General features: G+C 49.4%; 4 protein-coding genes across 5 annotated transcripts; 1 reads left to right on the forward strand and 3 right to left on the reverse strand.

Moving 5' to 3' along the window:
• Positions 1-4458: 4458 nt before the first annotated feature.
• Positions 4459-5634, reverse strand: LOC120651451 (E3 ubiquitin-protein ligase EL5-like). The gene has a single exon (XM_039928928.1). The coding sequence runs from the start codon at positions 5250-5252 to the stop codon at positions 4590-4592; it is 663 nt and encodes a 220-aa protein (XP_039784862.1). The 5' UTR covers positions 5253-5634; the 3' UTR covers positions 4459-4589.
• Positions 5635-7166: 1532 nt separating this feature from the next.
• On the reverse strand, positions 7167-8516 carry LOC120651458. The gene has a single exon (XM_039928938.1). The coding sequence runs from the start codon at positions 8471-8473 to the stop codon at positions 7295-7297; it is 1179 nt and encodes a 392-aa protein (XP_039784872.1). The 5' UTR covers positions 8474-8516; the 3' UTR covers positions 7167-7294.
• A 7762-nt stretch (positions 8517-16278) lies between these two features.
• LOC120696127 (protein tas-like) lies at positions 16279-18922 on the forward strand. 2 transcript variants are annotated; one of them, XM_039979282.1, is made up of 11 exons: positions 16279-16437; positions 16526-16734; positions 16849-16937; positions 17263-17319; positions 17414-17522; positions 17601-17702; positions 17776-17840; positions 18075-18181; positions 18289-18353; positions 18431-18485; positions 18576-18922. In XM_039979282.1, the coding sequence occupies exons 1-11, from the start codon at positions 16377-16379 to the stop codon at positions 18734-18736; spliced, it is 1080 nt and encodes a 359-aa protein (XP_039835216.1). In that variant the 5' UTR covers positions 16279-16376; the 3' UTR covers positions 18737-18922. The 2 variants fall into 2 exon arrangements, with proteins under 2 accessions (XP_039835216.1, XP_039835208.1); XM_039979274.1 differs by having other exon boundaries at positions 16291-16734.
• A 396-nt stretch (positions 18923-19318) lies between these two features.
• On the reverse strand, positions 19319-20400 carry LOC120651468 (probable E3 ubiquitin-protein ligase ATL44). Its single transcript, XM_039928949.1, has one exon. The coding sequence runs from the start codon at positions 20289-20291 to the stop codon at positions 19716-19718; it is 576 nt and encodes a 191-aa protein (XP_039784883.1). The 5' UTR covers positions 20292-20400; the 3' UTR covers positions 19319-19715.
• Positions 20401-20740: the final 340 nt, after the last annotated feature.

Consider the following 20740-nt stretch of genomic DNA (forward strand, 5'->3'; position numbering starts at 1 on the left):
GGGCCCATCGATGTAGTACAAAATAACGTACTGCTCATACATTATGGCGTCGCAGGTGAAGGAGATCTCTCTCCTGGATTTCCTTGCCTGCTCCTAGAATCCCCTGTTCAGCGTGTCCAGGTGCTGTCTTGTCGGGACGGCGCCAGGCGTAGCAAGCGGCGTCGCCTGCCACATAGCTGAACGAGCTGCGTAGCTTGCGGCGTAGGAGGCATGATGAAATAGAGCTGTGCCGTCGTATCCAATTAATGCGGCAGACGGCTCTGCGTGGGTGCGGCGCAGGCGGATGCACTGTACCTCGGTAAAACGCGGTCTACAGTGAGGTCTGACAAGGTCTGCCCCGCGAGCCGCGGCGGCAGAGCACGCCTCAACCCCCCGCATTGAATGCGGTGGGTGGGCGAGCCTTCCAGCGGAAGACTCGTGCCTGTGCCCACGGAACACGTGGTGGCTCCGGACCCCCCCTCCCTGGTGGTATGTTAGGTCTACGCACGTGGGAGGTCCGGACGGGCGTGAGGAGGTTCCGGACCCCTATGAGAGGTCCGGGATCTTTGGTGGCTGGCTCGGAGCTTTCCTTCCTCGGGGACACGTGGCGTCTCCGGACCCGTCCCAGAGCAGGGAGCGGATCCGGGGCCATTGGCCCGGTGAGGTAAGAGCCTGTCTTGTGGGCCCCGGTTGCTCCGCCCTTTACCGCGTAGTTACGGATGACTACGCGGGTCCTGCCTTGCTGCAGTAGAAGTGGGTATCCCTGCTACAGGGTACCGACAATGGGCATTGTGTGATTTATGATATTCTTATCTTTGAACAGCTCTGCTTTATTCTGGTGCTCCTTAAGACTTTTCATATCTGCATTAACAATTATGGCAGCGCGCTGACCCGCTGCTCGTATGCTAAGATGATGGCGCCGGTGGCCCGTGCACCACCAGTGCCATCGTGAACCGGCCCGCCGTGGGCAGCTCGGTCATGATGGCTTGGGCTTGTTGTCGTCCCGGCACAGCGAATTGCAGCAGATTGCTCCTTCGAATAGAGAGGAGTAGCAGGGTCGTGAGCCTATTGACCCATAGAGACGACCCTTCACGCATCGCCGCTCCTCACTACCGCCTTGTTCGAGGAGTGATTCCAACTCATCACCACCCATTGTCATGAGATTGAGCGTGTGTACACTAGCAGGTTCGGTCCGGGGAGCCCCATGAGTTATTCTAAGCAGATAAGAACAAGGGCCAAGGTCAGCCCTTGACCCTACTTTTGTGCAAATAGGGTAGCGGAGCATGTGCAGAGGCACTCCGCCCTGCTCCCTTTGCAGGCTGACAACATCGTTCACTCTTGGACCAGTTACTACGTACCACCCCAACAATCTAACTTTGAAGTTTTGATCCACACTCCAAACCAGCAAAAGCGAAGCAGCAGCTGCAGCAATGCTAGAGCATACTCTTGTTGTGTGGCTGTCGACGTCCCCTACTGATGTCTGTTGGGGACGGCCTTAAGCGCAGCTCCGGTGTGAGGATTGTTAAGAATCGAGTGGGTGATCCTGTGACAACCTCGCCCATCTTTTCACAAAATCTCTACCAACCTCCTCATTTGAAAAATGTGTTCGAGGAATCGGTATGAGACGGCTTCGAGAGTTGCAGGAATCAAGGGGAGTGTCTCTTGAGGATTAACTCTGTTTACGTTACATTGAACTCTTTTCTTTTATGAGTTTTTTCCCATAAAGATTTTTTCATACAAAATTTTTAATGAGACAATGTTAACATGAGCTTATGTCTTATCTCTTGTTTTTCCAACCGGGTTTTTCTGGAGATATCAAAGGACATAAAATACTCCTTAAACTCCATGAGTTTATGATAGAGTATCCATCATTCAAATCTTCCTTTTTTCCCACAGGGTTTTTGGAAGATAATAATTTCATTTGATCTCAAGACTCGGATTCGATCAAGTGGGAGTGCTAAGAATCGAGTGGGTGATCTCACCCAGTCATTCAAACACCAGAAGACTCAACCGTTCCCGCTCTGTTCAAACCCACGGTCAAGCCCCACGACCATCCATGGACGTGGGCAAGGGAGCCACGAACTCCAGTTCGTGCGACGTGGGGTTTGAGCAGGAATGGAGTATCATTTGAATCTCTCTTGTAATCTATAAATAGGCTCCAATGATCAATGAATAAAGCTGCTCATTCCACTCTTACATTTGTGTTCATCTTACATTCACACACACAATTACAACAAGGATAAATCGAAACGTGGATCAAGAAAATCGAACAGACTACATAGTGGCAGTCAATGTTTGTGTGTAAGAATAGAAATCGCATTCTGCAGAAGCGTCAAGTCAAGATGAATAAAAAATTGGATCCGGAGACGAATAGGGTGCTGGCTCACGAGCAAGCGCAGAACCTGACGCGTGGATTGAGATGTGCAGTTGTGTCTTGAGGGGTGGGTTCATTAATGGATGCGCACCCTGTGGACCGCAAACGCTCGTACAACTAGCAGATTTTGCAGAGAAAAATCATTGAGACTGTACTCACTCCTCGTACTCTATTTTTATCATTAAAAAAATATTTTATTCTAGTCATCGAAAATCTTTCTTACACTCATCATACTCTATATCCCACCCTCTAAATTCCAGTCATCTCTCAATTTTACTTTACTCACCCCTTCTATGTATAGACACTGACGAGTGGGACCTACCTTCTCAACAAATAATACTCCCACCACCCTCTCCACCAACCTCCCTTCTTTCCCCCCCCTCCCCTCGTGCCCTCGGCGCCTCCCCAATCCGTTGCCGCTGCCACTGCCCCCCTCTGTGTCTCCCTGCACCACCGCCTCTACACGCCAGCGGCACTCGTAGCCAAGCCGGTGGGTCCCTGCGCTGCCACCCCGCACGCCGGCCGGTCCCTGCGCTGCCACCCCGCACGCCGGCAGAGGAGAGGGCAAGAGGGGTGGGCATGGCTAGCAATCTGGTGTGCAGGGGCTCGCGGCCGGTGGTGCAAAGCCTCGCGGCAGCGGCGGAGGAGCAGGGGACGGCGGCACGGCTAGCAATCCGGCGAGCACCCCTACTTCCCTCCTGGCCTCCTTCCCCTGCTACAGATTAGAGCTCTCCCAGCCCTCCTTCCCCTGCACCAGAGTACGGCGCAGCTGCGGGCGGTAGGCGTGGCCATGGCGCGGGAGGCAGCTTCGGCGAGAGGCTCCCTCCCTCTCCGCAGGGCGGCCAGATCCAGGTATCCTGCGGCCTCGAGCTCCTCACGGCGGCGGCAGAGGGTCAACACCGCGCAGGCGAGGCGGAGCGGCGAGCGGGTGCACCTCTGGCACGAACATGAGTTGGGGGCGCGAGACCCACACCACGGTGGCGTCGTAGTGGGCGGCCGTTACCTCCGCGCGATTTGAGGGACTGCTGCTCGTCCACAACCATAGCGGACGCGATAGCGTCCCCCACCGCAGAACATTTTGATGCTGAAGGGTAGTGCAGGTAGGGATAGCGCCGTACCCACTGCGGACAGCTGAGACACTGGAGGCGCGCTAAGTTCAGCCCTACCCGACGCCTCCCAAAAAAATCCAGTTTATCGCTTTTTCGAGGAGGCTAACCTATTCCCAGTTTCTAAGTAGGCTTGGTCATAGCAGGCCGGCCCATGAATACGTTGGAATTTATTTCTAGTTGGATGAACAACCCAATTTTCATGATTACTCACTAATTTGTTTTTTTACTTGACTCAAAATTTACAATATATTAGAAATGTAAATATGCATATTAAACAACCAAAAAGTATAAGATTGAGCATTTCAAAATATAGAGGAACTCTTAATTTTTTTATTAAACAATAAATTTTAATTGAACAATCAAAAATATATCAGGAAACATCTTATGAACACTACGGATATAATCTGGAATATAATATGAAATATTTTGTGAAGCCTCCGTGTGGTCTGTGCGGATGCGACTATTTTCTGACATGATGTTGGGTTGGTATGGCAATGACAGGGGGCCCGTCTCAAGTCTGTTTGAACCCTCTGGAGTTGATTAAAAGCTTAAGAAGGCGATTGCAGGTAGCTTTCTCTCCATGAAAATTATCATATTAATGTCCTGGAGTATTTAGATGGCAATAAATGATCAAATCTTCAGAAATTGCCTACCGACAACGGATGCTGCTTGGAGCCTTTTTAGACGAGGATTTAAGTGGGATGCTCGTCGTGCTCCAGAGTCTCATCGGTCGATCTTCCTGGATGTCTCGCAATGGCTAGTAAAACTTTTGTAATCTGCCTTATTTTCTTTATTTATTTTTAATTTCTTGATTGTACTAGTCTAGTTCTTGAATTTTTCTTAATGCAAATATATAACCAGCAGGGGGGAGGGGGAGGGGGGCAACCTTCCTCTTTCTTAGAAAATGACAGGGAGCCAGCAGAGACATGGAATGTACTTACCAGTTCGGTCGGGGGCCAAAGGGCACTAAAAACTTTGGAACAAATGTATCACCCCTTCTTTTATACATTTTCCTTTACATGTATAACAAAACAGTAATCAACTGTACATTTCCTCGCAAATCACCATATAGTACATACAAGGCCAATTTATGGCTCTAGATAAAAGAATTGGCAAGATGAAGAATGTCATACTACTTGGTCCGGCAGCGGTGCGAAGACGTTGCATCGGCAGACGGGGCATGTCCAGTGGTCGCGCAGCCACAGGTCGATGCACTCTTGGTGGAACATGTGCAGGCACACGGGCAGCCGCTTCACCATCTCCCCCTTGTCCACTTTGCCGAGGCAAACCGCGCAGTCCGGCGCGCCGTCGGGCCGCGCGTCGTCACCCGGCTGCTCGTACGCCGGGATGGCGGCGGCGGCGGCACCAGCCAGCGCTCCGCCGAGCACGGGCGGCTCCCGGGGGAGCACGCTGATGGTATAAGTACGGTGGCCTTGCATCGTGTGCTGCGGCAAGGCGGCGCCACCAGCGGCGGCGTCGCTCCTCCGGCGACGCCGCCGCGCCGCGCGCGCGCACCGCGACGGCAGGCGGAGCAGCCAGAGGACGGCGCCGAGCGGCGGTTCCAGGCACCGCCGCAGCGCAGACCACGGGAAGAGCGTGCCGCAGAAGGCCGGGTAGACGCTGGCGTTGACGCCGAGCCAGAAGACGAGGAAGACGGAGACGACGGCGATGCCGCCCGCGCTGTGCGGCGTCCGCGCGAGCCTGACGAGCGCGAAGACGAGGAAGGCCGTGCCGCCGACGCACACCGTGTTGGCGATGGCCAGCCCGTACACGCGGAAGCAGCAGTCCATGGCGAGCACGGCCGGCGCGGCGATCGACTTTGGCTGTGGTCGGAGCCTGACCCGATGATTCAATCACAGCTCGCCCTGGTCACGTTCGCCGGCGTATGGGCATGATAAGACGATAGGAGTAGGGCCCGTAAAATTCGCAGAAATTCTAGTGAATTTGCGAGGTCGTTGCTCGTTTGGGCTTGCGAAATGGCAATGGGGACACGGTAGAAGAAGCCGCGTGTTTGTTTTCTCTGGGAGTGGGAGCAGGAACGCCGGCGGAGTAAAACAGGCGATGGTGTATTGTATTCCGGCTGATGGGGCTGCTGATCTCTTGTCTGTCAAGTGTCAACCGTACAGCATTTTTCAAGGGGGGGACACTATCGTTCGAGAATTATTATTATATAAGTGGTATACTGAGATTGCGACGTGCTGGTATCCGAAATTTACACTTTTGTCAAGATGTGTGACAATCTTGTCACTCAACACAGTTTCTATATATATCAACAGGCTCATTTTTATTTCTTTTGCTTCGCTCAGCCCGATTTCGTTCGTGCTTATTAGGATGAGTTCTGTGATTTGTGATGCTTCCTCCTTTCTCTAATTTAGAATTCAGATGACCCTTCCAACTGCCTCTTCAACACAGTTTGGGGATGTTTGGTTGGCAATCACAATTTTTCAATTTGACTTTTTGATCCCTAATTTGACCACTCGACTTATTTAAATAAGACGAGTGGTCAAATTTAGAGTAAAAAAGCCAAAAACCTATAATTTGGAATAGAGGGAGTATTACTTCATTAGCAAATCCTCGTATACTTATTCCTTATCTATTACTCCCTCATCCTGAAATATAAGGCATTTAAGTTGTCCTAAGTCAAAATATTTCAAGTTTTATCAAATTTATAGAGATGAAATTTTCCCACATTTTGTATTCCACGGTATTTTGAAGCCTAATTGATGTACACAAGGAGGTTTTCTTTGTGTCAACAAAGCCATCTACATGCTCAATCAGTGATCGCACCTAGCTACTAGCCATGACCCAGGCAGGGCCCAGGCGTGGCGGCGGGCCCCGGCCTCCCGGCGGCGGAGCTCCGGTCAGGCCCCCAGGCAGGGCCTAGGCGGGGCGGCGGGCAGTCGAAGCTCCCGCCCCTGCCTCCCGGCGGCGGAGCTCCGGCCTCCGACCGGACAGGCTCCGGCCACGCCCTAGGCAGGTCCCAGGTGGGGCGGCGGGGCGGTGCCCCTGCCTCCTGGCGGCGGAGCTCCGTCCTCCGCCCGGCCACACCGGCGGCGCCCCTGACTCCTAGCAGCGGAGCTCCAGCCGCCGGCCAGGCAGGCTCGCAGCTTCCCTCCGGCCTGCGCGTCCAGATTTGGCCCGCCGCCGCCGCCTCCTTGCCACGCGGAGGGGCGCGCGGAGCTCTGCCACAGCGAGGCGGGGATGCGCGGCAGCGACCATGGCGGCACGCGATAGGGAGAGCTGGACGGTGGCGCGCGCCGACGAGAGGAGCGCTGGAACCGACGGCGGCGGAGAGGAGATCGGGAGATGAGAGGGGAAAGAGGAGAGAGGGTGGAAGAGAGGGGCTGACGCGTGGGACCCGCATGCTGACGTCAGCAAAACCACCATGAAAACCAGTAAGGGGGTGATTTTCCCGGTTTTAAGAGTTGAGGGGGTCATATGTCTGGTTTTGTAGTTCAGGGGGTATTTTAGACTTCTTAACAAGTTCAGGGGGGGTAAATTGGACTTATTCCTTTTTTTCCTTATGAGTTCATTTTCTACTCAAGTCTCTTAACGATTAAATCCTAGCTCCGCTCCTAACCAACATACCATACTTCCTAATGCATCCGATGCCTCAAGGAGAACCAAATTAAAGCAAAGATGTTCATAATTCAGAACAACAGAAATCTCACAATGCCCAGGGCTCGATTTCTACCTACTGAATCTATAAACTCCAGCTTGTTATGTTTAAAGCATGTAAACAAAAACTCGAGGATGGAACAACGTCCAATGACACAACTTATTCTACTTGGGTAGCTACTTCTGATGCAGTCCTTCATCTTCATACACATCTTCACAGTTCTGGTAAGACGACAGGCCAGACCATCATGAATGGAAGAACACGTATACTAAAATCGTTGTACGGGTGCCTTTGGTACACCTTCTTCACCTTCCTGCTCTTGAGATGCATGTACACGATGACCCCAGTCTGTTCCAACTCCAAGAACACGAACTCAGCATTGTCCCCAACGCCGACCACTGACACAAAGTCTTCACACCTATCTTCAAGATCCCAACCTTGCTCAGCAAGATGGCCACATGTCTCTAGCAGGGAAATGGTGTCCCTGAGTATCCACTCGCCGGCGCTGCTTCCATCGCCGATGCTGTGGTCATTCATCCTCCGGAGCCAGACGGTAAGCTCGTCCCCACTCACATGGAAAAGGTAGAGAGTGGAGTCATCTCCCTGGCAAGGAGCAAGGTTGGTGGAGTACTCGAATTGCATGCCCTCCGGGAGATCAATGGTGGAGAATTTCGTGGTGGTCAGATCTAGTGCGAGGATGTATCTTGCCGTGGTGAACATGTATATTGTGCCACGCATGAGCATAGTTGTCTGGAGGATGTGCACCAGCGACCCAGCGAGATCAGCCGAGGCTGAGCAGTGGATGCTCCAGGAGCCGGCACGCAGGACATACACTTTTGCATATACCATCCGGTCCCTCTGCTCGATGTCAACCCGGTAGCACGAGGAGTCATCGTCGTCGTCGTTAGGGAGGAGCATGGCGTGAGGGGAGCAGATGGTATACGGCAGCCGTGGGAGCACAGCTCTAGTTTCCCCATGGCACCGCAGCGGGGTCTGCACAGCAGGGCCAAGGGGAAGCTCGAAGGATGGGCCAAACCCGTAGAGGACGCGTCCGTTGCGGCAACCCCAAACACGCAACGCGAAAGTATCCAAGTCCTCGAAACCAAACTTCCCATGGAGGAGTGCAGGTTTGAGTTCCGGCATCGAGGCGTCAGGCAGCGGAACGAACTCAGGACGCGAGAAGAAATCGCACAAGACGTAGATGCCAAGGAGATGGGGTGATTGCTGCGTGCGGAAGCTACAGATGGTGGCCTGGGTCGAGGCGTTGCAGAGCCAGCGCTTGCTGGCGAGCGCGGCGCGGACATAGCAGGTGGGGCAGTGGAGACGGGGGATGATCTCACCTAGCAGGCTGTCGTTGGTGAGGACCTTTGAGACAGAGTTGTCATCCTCCATAGTCGGTGGGGAAAGCACCACTACTTTGGAAGAGATCACTCCAACATGGGACTATTGGTTGCTCAGCGGTTCTTGTGTTTGCATTGTGTTTCTATTTCCATTCAAGGTTACTAATCTTATAGTAACTGGCTGGGGATGGTGGATATCTCCGGTATAAATTATGTGTGTAGATGTGGCGCAGGCTATGACTAGATAAGTAGTATCCGATGCCACATATTCCGTCATTGAAAGCATATCTCACGAGATAAGAGCTATCACATAAATAAATAGTAGATAATCCGTGCTAGAGAACACCACAACCTAAGCTCCATGCCTTACATTGAACGCATATCTCGCGAGGCAAGAGCTATCACATAAATAAATGATAGATAATCTGCGCTAGAGAACACTACCACCTAAGCTCCTTGCCTGACATTGAATGCATATCTCACAGGGTAAGAGCTACCACATAAATAAATGGTAGATAATCTGCGCTAGAGAACACCATCGCCCAAGTTCTATGCCTGACGCCACCGATTCCACAACAATAGTGGTTACATATCCGCATCACGACACTCTAGATGCATTCTGTTGCCGAATAGTTTCCATAAATAAACTTTTATACAATTGTAGATAATATGTGCTGTGCTAGAGAACACCGTCATCTAAGCTCCATTCCTAGTGCCACCTATTCCACAACAATAATGGTTACATATCCGCGTCACGACACTCTAGAAGCATTCCCTTACGGGATGGTGGATATCTCCGGAATAAATTATGTGTGTAGATGTGGCGCAGGCTATGACCAGATAAGCAGTGTCCGATACCATGTATTCCATCATTGAAAGCATATCTCACGAGATAAGAGCTATCATATAAATAAATGATAGATAATCTGCGCTAGAGAACACCAAGCTCCATACCTAACATTGAACACATATCTCGCGAGGTAAGAGCTATCACATAAATAAATGATAGATAATCTGCCCTAGAGAACACTACCACCTAAGCTTCATACCTGACATTGAATGCAGGTAAGAGCTATCACATAAATAAATTGTGGATAATCTGCGCTAGAGAACACCACCATCTAAGTTCCATATCTGACGCCACCTATTCCGCAACAATAATGGTTAATTATCCGCATCACAACACTCTAGATGCATTCCCTTGCCGAATAGCTTACAAAAATAAACTTTTATACAATTGTATCCCATAGAACCACTGCCTAATTAAGTGGCATGATATAGATCTGATCATTTATGGAGTTAGGGTGGGTTTGGCTTGGATAAAAAAAACCAGTGCTTTTTCTTTGGCTCGAACCTAGCCAACCCGACTACCGGGCTGGATATGTACAATTCTCAGGTTCGGTCAGTTTTAGGTAAAAAAACCCCCAACACTTGTAGTTGAACCCAATAAGGTGAGTGCTTGATATGTAAGCTCTCTTCATTCATTTGTTAGCACCGGTGTACACTGTTTTTTGCTTTGTCTGTTCTACGGCTACCATGCAAATACCGCACCTACTTACTCCATAGCTGTCATGCAAATACTGCAGTCCAGTGAAGGATCGAAATGTTGAGTGTGCACATCTTTCCTCATATACATCTCCTACCACAACAAATTAGACATGATTGGAAACATAAACGGCATTGTGATTTTGAATCTCGTTGTGGAAAATACTAAATTTTTGCATCACGAAAGAAAACCAAAAACGTCATGCGCCAAGAACGCGTTGCACACAGTCCTCGCAGGCACACCGGCCGACGCCTCACCATCTCGGGGGCCATGGTTAACCAAACCGGAACCGGTTTGACCGGTTACGGTCAAACCGGTACGGTCCGGTTTCGGTTTGGGCCGGTATGAAACCGGCCTAAATTCAAAATTCAAATTTGAATTTAAAAAAAATGAAAAATTCCTAAAAAATTATAAAAATACTTCAAGGTGCGACGAATCTAATGGTGTCAAATTTTCTAAAAATTTCTTCATTTAGTATAGTTTGTGGAATTTTGAAGTTAAATCAAAAAAGAAAAATAAAAAAACCGACGGCCCATTAAGGCCCATCGTGCGGCAGCGGCCAGTTAACCTCCCCCCCACTATCCCTTGTAACGAACATGGCACCATTGATGCCATTTCGAGTGATTTTGGTGATCGAATGACAACACAACACTTGGACTAATATGATTGTTAAGATAATCATTCTCAGGCTTTTAGGTTCAAGTGATGACAAAGAGAAAGAGAAGATAGGCGTAGCAAGGCCCGATGGACTGCCCCTACGGGGGTTCCGCTACCCGGTTAGCGGACGGGGGTCGAGGGGGAGCCGCCCCTCGCGGGTCTCAGGGCAGCGCCCTGAAAGCTCTTCGATTCAGGAGCACCGGAAGAACCGACGCCAGGGCATCGGAGCATCCGATGGTAGTCGGAAGAACCGACGCCTTGATACTTTGGTGCAGAAGGGAATCGAAGCCAAGTCAGCCTATAGGCACCGGTTGAACCGACGGTCTAAAAGTGAGGCATCGGTGCAATGGCCGTCCTTTGTACCAGAGACGATGTCAAGTGCCCAGAAGAAGTTTCTTCAGCACCGGTTCAACCGACGGTGCATCGGTGCATACCACCGGTGTAATGACGTCAGCGTCCAGGAGAAGATTCCTTCAGCACCGGTTGAACCGGTGAGGCATCGGTGCAAAGCATCGGTTCAACCGGTGGTCTCTGCGTCAGCCATCAGGAGTCCAACGGCTACTTCGTGTTATGAGTGACCGGATGAACCGACGCTACCCTGCCAAGAGGCATCGGTTCTTCCGGTGGTACGCAGATTTTCAGCTAACCGTTGGAGCAACGGCTACAAGACTTGGTGGCCTATATATACGCCTCACCCCGGCCATTTGAAGATTGCTGGAGTTGCTGGACATCCCACACACACCCAAGAACATCTCCAAGCCATACAAAAGCATCAAGATCATATCCTTAGCCCTTAGCACACTTTGAGAGTGTTGTGTAAAGGATTAGCTCTTAGTGAGTGAGTTTGCAAGGCTTAGAGCCTTTGTGCTGTGGTTCATTAGTGAACCAAAACAAGAGCTTGGTGCGCCGGCACCTTGGAGCGTGGAGCTCGCCGGCAACGTCATCGACCCTCCGACTTGGTGTGGAGCGGCGACGACACCTTTGTGCGGGGGACGTGGAGACCCCCATCCTTTGTGGAGAAGCTCCTTAGTGGAACCCGGGGCCAAGGTGACCGTGATTGTGTTCACGGAAGAGACTTGGTGGCCGAGTAGCAATACTCTTAGTGAGTGCTACAACAACGTGGATGTAGGTGTGCCTTTGTGGCTAACCGAACCACGGGATAAACACCCGCGTCAAGAGTTTGCTATCTTCTATCCCGCTCTTTAAGCTTCCGCATTTCATTCTAGTAATTTGTATGCCTTTACTTTCATAGAATAGTTTCTTGATAGGAAAGGCTATAGGTTGCTAAACTCTTTTGGGATAGGGGTTTTACACTAGAACAACATAGTTGCACATTTTGATAGCATGTTTTAGTTTAAGTTTTGTGCAAACTAGTTGGAGCCATAGGTCCAAGTTTTTATTAGTGCCTAATTCACCCCCTCCCCCTCTTAGGCTAGAGCACCCGATCACTTTCATCCCTCAGCCTCAGTCGCTCCCCCCTCAGTCGCTCTTGTCCGCCGCCAGGACGCCCCGTCCGCCGCCCGACCCCGGCCAACCACCCGCGGCGCTCGGCTAGCCGGTCAGCTGCGCCGGTAAGCCGGGTCGGTAGCAGATCTACCAGTCCCCGACCGGTTAGCCTCCTGAGGAGCTCGGTTTACCGGCCCTGAGAGGCGGTAAACCGGCCACGAGCGGCGGTAAGCCGCGGCCAGGTAAGTTTTTTTTTCCCTATGATTTTATGTATTAGATGATTTGTTTTAGGATTTAGGTGTATGACTTAGGTGTATTTGGAATGTAGGTAAGATTTATTTGTATTAGATGATTTTTTGCACTATGTAGTAGGTTTTAGGTAGATTTGATTTAGGTGTATTATATGATTTTTGACACTATGATTTAGGAGTTAGAATATTAGATGATATGTTTTTGTTGTCCATATATGCAGATAGACAATGACAGGCAAAGATGTTGTATGGGAACACGGTGAAAATCTTTATCCCGGATGGCGATGCAACTATTGTCGTACACAGAAAGAAGGAGGTGGTGCGACTAGATTGAAACAACATTTGGCTGGGCGCGGGGCAGAGGTGGTCCATTGCAGGAATGTGCCACCTGATGTGTGGGACTTCTTTCAGCGTGACATTGATAGGGCAAAGAAGGCAACTGCTGATCGGGCTCGAGAGAGGTTGAGATGGGAGAAGTCTACAGCGGATTGAAACTATCCCAGTGATGAAGAAGATGAGAAGGCTCAGGTGCAGCATGACATGGATCTATCGAGAGCGGAAGCAGAGTTCCGATGGGGGGGGGGGGTGGAATAGAGAGGAGGTGCATACGAGCGTGGAGGGGGTAGTGGTTCGACGAGGGGAATGCTATGCAGAGGATGTTTCGAAGGGCCACTTCGCAGAGGGAGAGTCCTGTGGTGGAGGACTATAACTTGGCAGCTGGTGGGAGAAGAGGAACGATGCAACCAAAGATTGATACAGGCTCCTGGACACAGAAGGGTAAGAATGCAAAGGAAGCTATTGGTAAAGCTTGGTCAAAAATTTTCCATATTGCAGGAGTACCTGGAAGACAGGCTGACAGTCCATACTTTGTCAGCGCGGTCAGAGAGACACAGAAGTGGGGTAAGTTTTCTTTCATTGGAATGACACCTATGAGCTTACATTCTTATATCTCATGATTTTCATATGGTTGCAGGTGGACGTACCGCATCACCCACTGGACGGGATATTGATGGCAAGTATCTTGATCAGAATGAGCAAAACTTGAAGAAGAGGTACGTAAAGTTTCAGAAAGACTGGCCCTTATTTGGCGTCATGTTGATGTGTGATTCATGGACTGGCCCGACGAGGATGAGTGTCATCAACTTTTTGATATATTGCAATGGGGTCATGTGGTTCCATAAGTCTATTGATGCGAGTGGAAGAACTCAAGATGCTGCATATTTGCTCAAGGTAGCCCCTAAACATGTTCCATTCACATTGAGTATGTTTTGACATGTTACTAAATAATCTGTCTTTGTTTGCAGGAGATTCGAAAGGTGGTGGAAGAGATTGGACCGAAGAATGTCGTGCACATAGTCACCGACAACGGCTCGAACTACAAGAAAGCATGCAAGGAACTACTAAGTGAGGTGTATGAACACATAGTTTGGACACCTTGTCTAGCACACACCATCAATTTGATATTGAAAGATATAGCTCGAAAGCCTGAACATGGTGTTATGATCAAGCAGTGCAAGCGAATTTCAAATTGGTTACACAATCATGGTCAGTTGAATACAATGATGAGGGATGCAATCGGTGGTGAGTTGGTCAAGTGGAATGCCACTCGATTTGGAACCAAATACATATTCCTAGAGAGCATCTATCGGAAACGTGATCGTTTTCATGCAGTGGATGGCATCTACTGAGTTCCAACACAGTAAATGGGCGAATACCGAAGATGATAGATTTACTCATGCAAGTTTTACAAGTATGGAGTGGTGGGATGCATTGAAATATATCATCGACACGGTTCAACCAATATACAAGTTCCTCCGCTTCGCTGATCAGGACAAGAAGCCGAACATGTGCGAAATCGTGATGGCCTACCAGACTATGAAACAGGAGCTGCGGTCTTTCTTTGGAACAAATATTTTCACACTGAAGTAGTATATTCAGGTGGTGGACGAGAGGTTGGGTGACGTGTTCATAGGCACGTATATGGGTCAAGGTAAGAACACACGAGTCATCTATTTTTAAGTTCTATTGACCTTATACTTATTTAATGTGATTTATATTTTGCAGTTGCTGTTCTAAATCCGAGGTATGCATATACGATGGATCCAACTCAACAAATGTTTCGTGGACTTAAGTATATATTTCAGCATATGACGGATCTCCAGAGCGCCGTGCAGGCATTGCAGGAGTTTGACGTGTTTCGGCAGAAGGTTGGCGAGTATGGCAGTGAAATGACAATGCGGGTGGCGATAGACCCAAAGACATCCCCATGTAAGAGTTACTCCGTACGATATTATTGTTTTCTCTATTCAAATATATTGCTTACATACTCGGTTGCACATGCAGCATCCTGGTGGATGATGTTCGGATCAAGCACTCCAAAACTGCAGTACCATGCCATGAGGCTTGTTTCACAATGTTGTTCGTTCAGTGGATGCGAGCGGAATTGGAGTACTTTTGCCTTGCTGCATACAAAGGTTCGTAATCGGTTGTCGCACAAGAAACTTAACAAGCTTGTCTATGTCAACTAGAACCTTCATCTCCGACTTGAGGAGGTCTCCGGCCCACCGATGCGTGAAGAAGGTGATTTCATTGACCAGCTGGCCCATCTTTCTTTCTATGATGAGAATAATCCGGTGCGGGAATGGATGGAGTATGGTAGATCTAACCGGGCTCCAGTTCTGAACGAGGATGATGATGATGGCGACATCCCTCTCCCGTCCCATCTTGTCGAGATCAAATAAACGTGTCAGATCTACGTGAGGCTACGGGGGATGATTCCATCAGCGATTGGGCACGTAAAAATATTGGTGACACTCACCTAGGGAAGAGGAAGTTGCAGAAGGGGCCTACAAAGGATCACCCGAAGTGTCGAAAAGGCAAAGGAACAGTAAGACCAGTAAGCAGCGACACCGAGACTGATGATGGCGAAGGGGAGCGTAGTCCTCCGTATCAGGAGTCCAAGGATAGCACCTCGGCCGATGATAGTGACGGTGCTGATGCTAATGCTGGTGGTGGTGGTGGTGATAGTGGTGGTGGTGCTGGTGGTGCTGCTGGTGGTAGTGGTGGTGCTCGTGGTGTTCGTTTCACAGGTATATATTGCACATACAAATACACACATATTTCTAACTATGAGTATTGACTACTAATTATGATATATGGTTGATTTCAGGGGAACTCAGTTCACACATGCTACTAAGGACACCGACTATGGAGCACCGCAATCGCAGAGGAGGACAGGTGGACCGACGTACGACACTCCACAGTACTCTTCTTCCTTCTACAGCGATTCCAGACACTCTTTTCATTATCTCATTTCTGACATCAGCATGCAGCCACCGACGAGATGGGTGTACGAATGGCAAGACCCACATTTCTACACTATGTTAGTTTAGAAATGTCAGGCAACATCGGTGTGGACGGGCCAAACTTGGCAACACTATAAGGCTGAGCTGCTTAAAGTGCGAGGTATCGCTTTGATGTCCACCGCCGAATACCAAACCGCATCCCAAATGGGGGTCTTCCCATTCCTACGTTGAACTCTTATTTGATGTGTATAAGTGGATGATTCAGTATTTGTATGCACGTTTATTACTATTGTATTTGTATGCATGATTATAAATTATTATTTTGGTGTGATCATTTACATTAATATGTGCATAGCTCATGCTGAAATTTCCTTTTATTTTACACCGGAGAACCACTTTTAATCGTCGGAAAATATCATTAAACTGGCGGTATACCGGTCAAATCGGCCGGTAAATCGGACTAACTAGCCGGTATACCGACCAAATCGGTCGGTAAATCAGTCTAACTGGCTGGTATACCGGTATGAATCGTTTGCACTGCAGATTTTGAATTCAAATTTGAATTCAACCAATTTAGATCGGTTTTCGACCTAACCGATCCGGCCTGTACCGGACGGCTCGGTAAGGTTAACCCTGCTCGGGGCACGAATCTTTATGCGAAACCTTCTTCCTTCTTCCCGGGCAGACGGATAGGGTGGGAATGTGGGAGCAGATCATCTTCTTCGGAGCCAAGCTGCGGCGGCGGAGGAGATGGCCATGCCCACCTTCCACCTCGCCCCCGACCTGCCACCGGTCTCCCGCCTCTGCTTCGGTTCCACCTCCGACTCCCTCCATCCCTTTCTCTTGCGCTGGTGGATCTGCGCTGGCTGACCGCCCGCGCGAGCGGGCGATTCGCGCAGGGACGATGACGATGGGGGAGCAGAGCGGGGCGCCGGGCTCGCTGCGCCTCCTCGACGCCGCCTTCGACGCCGGGGTCAACTTCTTCGACTCCGCCGAGATGTACCCGGTCCCGCAGCGCAGGGAGACCCGCGGGCGCAGCGAGGAGCTCCTCGGCCGCTGGCTGCGGGCCCGCCGGGCCCCGCGAGACCAAGTCGTCGTCGCCACCAAGGTCACCACCGGTGAACGCTTCCCCTTCTCTTGGCCTGCTGCTGCGAGCTGCTTTGCTCCACTTGCTCTCTGCGGGAGTAGCACTGAACTGAACTTTGCGATGGGCGGAGCACAGGTCGCCGGGCCGTCCGGCCAGATGACGTGGATCCGCGGCGGGCCGACGTCTCTCGATTCGCAGAACATCGCGGAGGCAATTGATGGGAGGTGGTTAACCACTTGACATTTCTGTGCATTTCTACTGCAAATTTCGTTCTGTTCTTCTCCTCTGATACTTGTCAGTCTCGTTCTTTGGTCACTGATGAGTTCTAGTATCTTTTGTGGGTTTTCTTTAGTCGGAAAGCTTGTCCCCTTTTGCTAGTAGATACTGGTACTTTTAATATTGAATACATTATACATAGGAGTATACGGTCACTGAAATCTGAATGATGATACAGCAAAGCAATGGAGGAAGAATTGTTTTGCCTCGGTGGTTAAGAGCCCTTTCTACCTAATCTGAATTTGTATTATGTCTGTTGTTCTTCTTGTGCAGTTTGCACAGGCTGGGTGTGGATTACATCGACCTCTACCAGATACACTGGCCCGATCGGTCTCTGGCTTAGCTTGGGTTCTTAACTCCAACCTTTTTTGCTTGTTGTGTTCTCTGCATCCTGAAGTCTTAACCGAGTATCTTCTACTCTCAGGTATGTTCCTATGTTTGGGAAAACAGAGTATGACCCGAGCTGCCAGTACACGTCTGTTTCAATGGAAGAACAACTCGAGGCTCTTGGAAGAGCCATAGATGCTGGAAAGGTATGTCGTGGAGGCATTGTTTTACTTCCAATTTCAATGTTCAGAGTGCGTCAGTTATTTATGAATTGCTGGTGTTAGATCAGGTACATTGGCCTTAGTAACGAGACTCCTTATGGCATGATGAAGTTTCTTCAGCTGAGCAAGGACTTTCAGTTGCGTTCCAAGCTACTGACAGTGCAGGTAATTAGCACAGTGGTAGCTAATTCACATGTTCAGTACTGAAATCACTCTCCATATTTTTGCATTTTTGTAGAACTCATATAACTTGCTCTGCCGGAATTTTGATTCTGGATTGGCAGAATGCTGCCATCACGAGAGGTATGCCTAACATGTTCTGGTATTCAAAAGCCCTGTATTTGACTATTATCATCAGTAATCTATTTATACCAGTGACTACTGACAAATATTGCCATTTCTTTACTTACAAAAAAACTTTTCCATCTCAAAACTTCCTTATGAACTATGATTAATAAATTTACCAAATTGTATTCAGTTTTCAAGTTCTGTTCAAATTCTTTTTGAGCTTCCATTGTTGAACTATTGCACTTGCAGAATCAGCTTGCTGGCCTACAGCCCAATGGCAATGGGTATACTTTCTGGAAAGTATCACTCATCTTATGACTGTGGTCCACCAGAGGCAAGGATGAACCTTTTCAAAGGTACTAATTTTTTAATTTTTAATAGCTACAAAGCCTTATTCCTCTCTGATTTGTTTTAGTTCGGTTCCACCTTGTCATTACTCATTAGTGCCCCTCGTGCTTTGTAGGGAGATATTCTGAAGGCGAATCCAGATACAAACTGCAGAGTCCTAAAGTGAAATTAGCTGTGAAGGTGTGTAGATGATTTCTATGGTGTGGAACCCCCCTCCCTTCAACCTCTTACAGAAACATATCTTTTTCAATATTTAGGAATACACGCAGATTGCTGAGAAGTATGGAATTTCTCCAGCAACCTTAGCGATAGGTAAGTTGCCTCAACAGTTTTGTTCAATGTAAAATTGCATTTGCTGGCCATTAACTTCTGATCCTTTGCTTATCCTGATGTTGCTTTCAGCATTTGTTTTGAGACACCCACTTGTGTCATCAGCTGTTTTTGGTGCTACTAAATTAAGGCAGCTTTATGAGGTTCTTCAGGCAGCTAGGATCCATCTCCCTGAGGAAATTCTTGCTGAGATCAATGATGTTCATACAAGATTCCCAAATCCTTGCCCATAAAATTCTTAGTAGGGATCATTTTTATTTGCTGATTGCAATGTCAGTATGATTGGGAAATTATGATGGAGCTGCAATTTTGTTAGAGCTGAGTTAGCCATCTACTTATCACATTTATTCTCTCTTTCTTTGTCAATGTTGTCATGGATTGTCGAAGACATGAAATAAATTGTTTTATTGTCCGTATTATGTCCCCAGTCTAATTTTCCTTCTGTTCACCATTCAGAATGTTGATTCGAACATTTATCTTTTTGGAAGCGCACAAAATGTGTTGGTGCATCACCGATGGGTGATCCGAATGTTGTGTCAGTATTTTGATAAGAAAAAGTACATTGACTTTTACGCTCACAAAATCATGATATTTTGATGCTACTGTCCTTTACGCCAATAATGTTTCATCTTTATTAGAAAAAAACAATAATAATTTCCAAGACATAGCTTTCCTAAACATATCTTTCTCTGATTTGTGATTTTCAAGCTTGCTTGGATCCAATAAGGGACCTAAAATGTTAACACCCGCAGAATTGGATGCTCATTTGCTCTCATGACCTGAGTCACTGGATTGCACTTGGGTTGGGTGGTTGATAGTCGTTCGCAATGCAGAGGACCATTCATTGCATCTCTAATGCAGAGGAACAATCAGACTGATAATACTGTAATGACTGGCTAATTTTCTTCTCGAGTTCCAGTCCAGTGAGAATCTCTGCAATATACAGTATATGCCAATATTTCGAGCTTATCCATTGCGTTTACTGATTTTATTTTTGAGAGGAGCATTTACTGATTCCTCAAGGCAGTAACCAACCCACTAATTCATGACAAGAATTGCCAACACATCTATTCGAGCATCAGGTGAACAAAGTCTGAAGATTCACACACCATTTATGAACAAACTTATGCTTCAGCAAAAAATCGTTGCAGGATTGAGCGAAGTCAGACGATTTTAGTCGCCACATGACATGACCTTCTTCCCTGAGTAGGATTACACCGGCGGCGCATCTTCCGGTGGATCTGCTGCCGCCGTGAGCTTCACACCAACTTGCTGCGGCGAGACTTGGCACCGGCACAGGGGGCACGTCGCGTGCGAGTGCAGCCACATGCCGACGCACTCCACGGGGAACAGGTGCCGGCACGCAGGCAGCTGCCGCACCATCTCGCCGGCCTCGACGTCCTCGAGGCACACGGGGCACAGCGCGCACCTCCCGGACTTGCTGCCGCCGCAGCTCTCCGCGCCACACGTGCCAGGGCGCGCGTAGGCGCACGCCGGCAGCGCGTCGATGGCCCCGTCCACCAGCCCGCACGCCGCCGCGGTCGTCGGCAGCGCAGGACCCGCCCCGCCGCCGCCCGCGCAGCACCGGGAGACGCAGCCGGCGGCGCCGAACACCACCGCGGCCGCGCCGGCGAGCGCGCCCGCCTTGGCGAGGCTGACCGTGGCGGCGAGGATAGTGAACAGGAGCAGCGACGCGGTGGCGACGACGATGCCGTAGCAGGCGAGGGAGCCGTCGTCGGGGCGGGGGCTCGGCGGCGGCGGCCGTCGGCGGTGCAGGAGGCTGAGCATCCGTAATCGCGAACGTGAAGCCACCCAGATTTAAGGAACGTGTCGTGCGCGCGCGTTTGCGGTGCCGTCGCGACACGAGGTCGCCATGGCACGGCGTCGTAGCGGGCAAAGAAATAGGCGGCTGGTGCTCTGACTCCGCGGCCTGTTGGATTTTGCTTGTCAGACGCCCAGACAGAGAACATGAACAGTAAGAAAGATGCCAATAAAAGTAGGCGTCGAACTCTCCAATAATAATTAGAAAATTCAACCCTTTACACTGTGGAGAGGGGGGCTATTTATACCCCTAGTCCTTGGACAGGATTTACTAAATTGCTCCCTCCCAACTCATTTACAACTCACTCTTAGCCGGCTCCGGGATAAAATTATAACGTGAGAGGTTTACAAATCCGACCTTCTCACGTATTCGAGAGGTATACAAATCCGACCTTCTCACATATTCACGTTTTACT

Source organism: Panicum virgatum, chromosome 1K (assembly GCF_016808335.1).
Source record: "Panicum virgatum strain AP13 chromosome 1K, P.virgatum_v5, whole genome shotgun sequence".
Lineage (NCBI taxonomy): Eukaryota > Viridiplantae > Streptophyta > Magnoliopsida > Poales > Poaceae > Panicum > Panicum virgatum.

Excerpts from the sequence above, each read along its gene's own strand:
- LOC120696127 (XM_039979274.1), top strand. The coding sequence starts at position 16,327 with ATGTGGGAGCAGATCATCTTCTTCGGAGCCAAGCTGCGGCGGCGGAGG. Across the intron at positions 17,841-18,074 it reads GAATGCTGCCATCACGAGAG|AATCAGCTTGCTGGCCTACA; the intron begins GTATGCCTAACA and ends TTGCACTTGCAG. Across the intron at positions 18,486-18,575 it reads TCCAGCAACCTTAGCGATAG|CATTTGTTTTGAGACACCCA; the intron begins GTAAGTTGCCTC and ends TGTTGCTTTCAG.
- LOC120651451 (XM_039928928.1), bottom strand. The coding sequence starts at position 5,252 with ATGGACTGCTGCTTCCGCGTGTACGGGCTGGCCATCGCCAACACGGTG.
- LOC120651458 (XM_039928938.1), bottom strand. The coding sequence starts at position 8,473 with ATGGAGGATGACAACTCTGTCTCAAAGGTCCTCACCAACGACAGCCTG.
- LOC120651468 (XM_039928949.1), bottom strand. The coding sequence starts at position 20,291 with ATGCTCAGCCTCCTGCACCGCCGACGGCCGCCGCCGCCGAGCCCCCGC.